This window comes from Aplysia californica, unplaced genomic scaffold (assembly GCF_000002075.1).
Source record: "Aplysia californica isolate F4 #8 unplaced genomic scaffold, AplCal3.0 scaffold00089, whole genome shotgun sequence".
NCBI classification, from domain to species: domain Eukaryota; kingdom Metazoa; phylum Mollusca; class Gastropoda; order Aplysiida; family Aplysiidae; genus Aplysia; species Aplysia californica.
Window position 1 is genome coordinate 29,069 of NW_004797359.1, and position 1,966 is coordinate 31,034.

The 1,966-nt window shown below is 40.6% G+C and overlaps 1 protein-coding gene across 1 annotated transcript in view; it reads right to left on the reverse strand.

Moving 5' to 3' along the window:
• LOC106011317 overlaps positions 1-1,966 on the reverse strand; it is a 29,184-nt gene that overhangs the window by 21,194 nt on the left and 6,024 nt on the right. Inside the window, exon 7 of the mRNA XM_013080489.2 lies at positions 1,588-1,631. Within this exon, the coding sequence (XP_012935943.2) occupies positions 1,588-1,631 (44 nt within the window). The remainder of the gene's footprint in view (positions 1-1,587; positions 1,632-1,966) is intronic.

Below are 1,966 nucleotides of genomic sequence, written 5' to 3' on the forward strand. Positions count from 1 at the left end.
AGGGACAGACAGACAGACAGACAGACAGACAGACAGACAGACAGACAGACAAACAGACAGACAGACAGAGGGAGAAAGAAAGAGAAGGTGTGATTGATGGCATTATCTTTTGCTCAGCAAGGAATTCGTAAGGGGCAAAATGAAATAAAACAAAACCAGGAAACTTCTGTTCAGAAGGAAACAACGTAGACATATCTGACAATAGGAAAGCCAAGTTAGCCTTCGAGTGGCCCTCTATCATTTCATAATCAACTCGACGTGCTACTGGTGGGAAGATGAGGTCGAGGGGTGGGGGGAGGTGGTATGAGACAGCCTCATTTTTCGTGACTCTTTGTCTCTCGGGCACTATTAGCTGGAATAGTACGGGGTTTTTTTTTCTCAGATAACCATAGGGAGAAAGGGATTACTACGTACTGGTGGAATTGTGTTTACGTATGTTATGATCCTGGGGGAACACTGTAAATCTGATGGCAGAACTATTGGACAAGATCTATTTCAATACACAAGGGGCAAAGATGGGAAATAAAACATATATGAAAGAGAGAAAACGGGAGATATATATGTATTATGGTATTTCTTCGCGCTTTGGAAGGGGGAAAGGGGATACACATTACCCTCCGTCCCCTTGGATTCGTTCGATTGGAGGCGCACCATCGATTGATGTTCCTGCCCACACACAATGTTACTGTAATAAAGTTGGCGCCAGCCCTTTCCAAACTACATACTGTATACCAATTTCTTTACGCGCGCTAAGTGCATTCACGATTTTTGCAATTTTTATAGAACTTTTAGAATTTAAGTTCTTCGCGAAATGTTAAAAGGGCGCTACTGCTTTGGAACACATGGCATTGGGTGACTTAAATCGAAACATTCGTGAGAAACGAAATTGGCAAAACGCGGCGTGGGGAAAAAGGAGTACGGACAACATTTCCTTCCGGTATACCATAAATCAAGATTGATCAGCGTAAAACCATAATTGCCTATGAAGAAGAAAGTTAAACCACTAGCTGGCGCCTGCACACAAACAACTTGAATCGGATTTGAACAAAGTTATGACAAAAGAGTTCAAACCCAACACCAAACAGATGGTCACTCTTCAAACACTCAGTCACAGTAAAATAGAAGAAACTCAGAATCTCGCCACTGCAACATGTTGGATTCCAGATTTGCCTTAGAAGTCCCCCTCCTCTCTTTTTAAAAATGTTCTACAATTAAATTTGAGATCTCTTAATTCTTAACGCTGATCGTTGGTTTTCTCTGTTTATTCCACATTATATAAGCTTGCTGTTTTGAGGTACATTGTAATATAGAGTGCTCTGTTTTCAAAATGACAAAAATTATGTATAGTAGGGTGGTTGGCGGGTGCTCCTGGTGTGTTTTGCTCCCTCTTTCCTATCAAACATCTACCGCCCTTATGTCTCCTTCATTTTTGGGTGCGTTACTCTTTTGTAATATTTCTAATCTTCGGCATGACCTTAATGTGCTGCAAGTGCCGTAAAACTCAAACTAAAAAAAAGTAAATGAATTTTAACAATAACAAAAAAAAAAAACGCGAAAAAAGACAAGGATATCTCTTTTTTTCCTCACCTGGAAGTGTGCTTTCGTCTGATCCTGCCGACCCAACTCAGCGTCTGTAGCAAGGGAAAGAACGATGAAGTATTATTGAACTACGTTTTATTTCCCCTTACTAGAAATCTGTCTTTATCATGAGTGCAAAAACTTGAGCAAGATTACTCTTTTTAACTCAGTTTATGCCAGATAAGCCTTCGAAAAGAGTACAAGAAGTGCATGTTCTAATTACAGGATTGTGTATTTGTGTGAATATATGTGTGTGTGTATGTGTGTGATGTGTGTGTGTGTGTGTGTGTGTGTGTGAGCGCGCGTGTGTGCGCGTGCATGCGTACGTGAGTATGTATTTGTGTATGTGTGTATGTATGTGTTTGTGTGTGTGTGTGTGTGTGTGTGT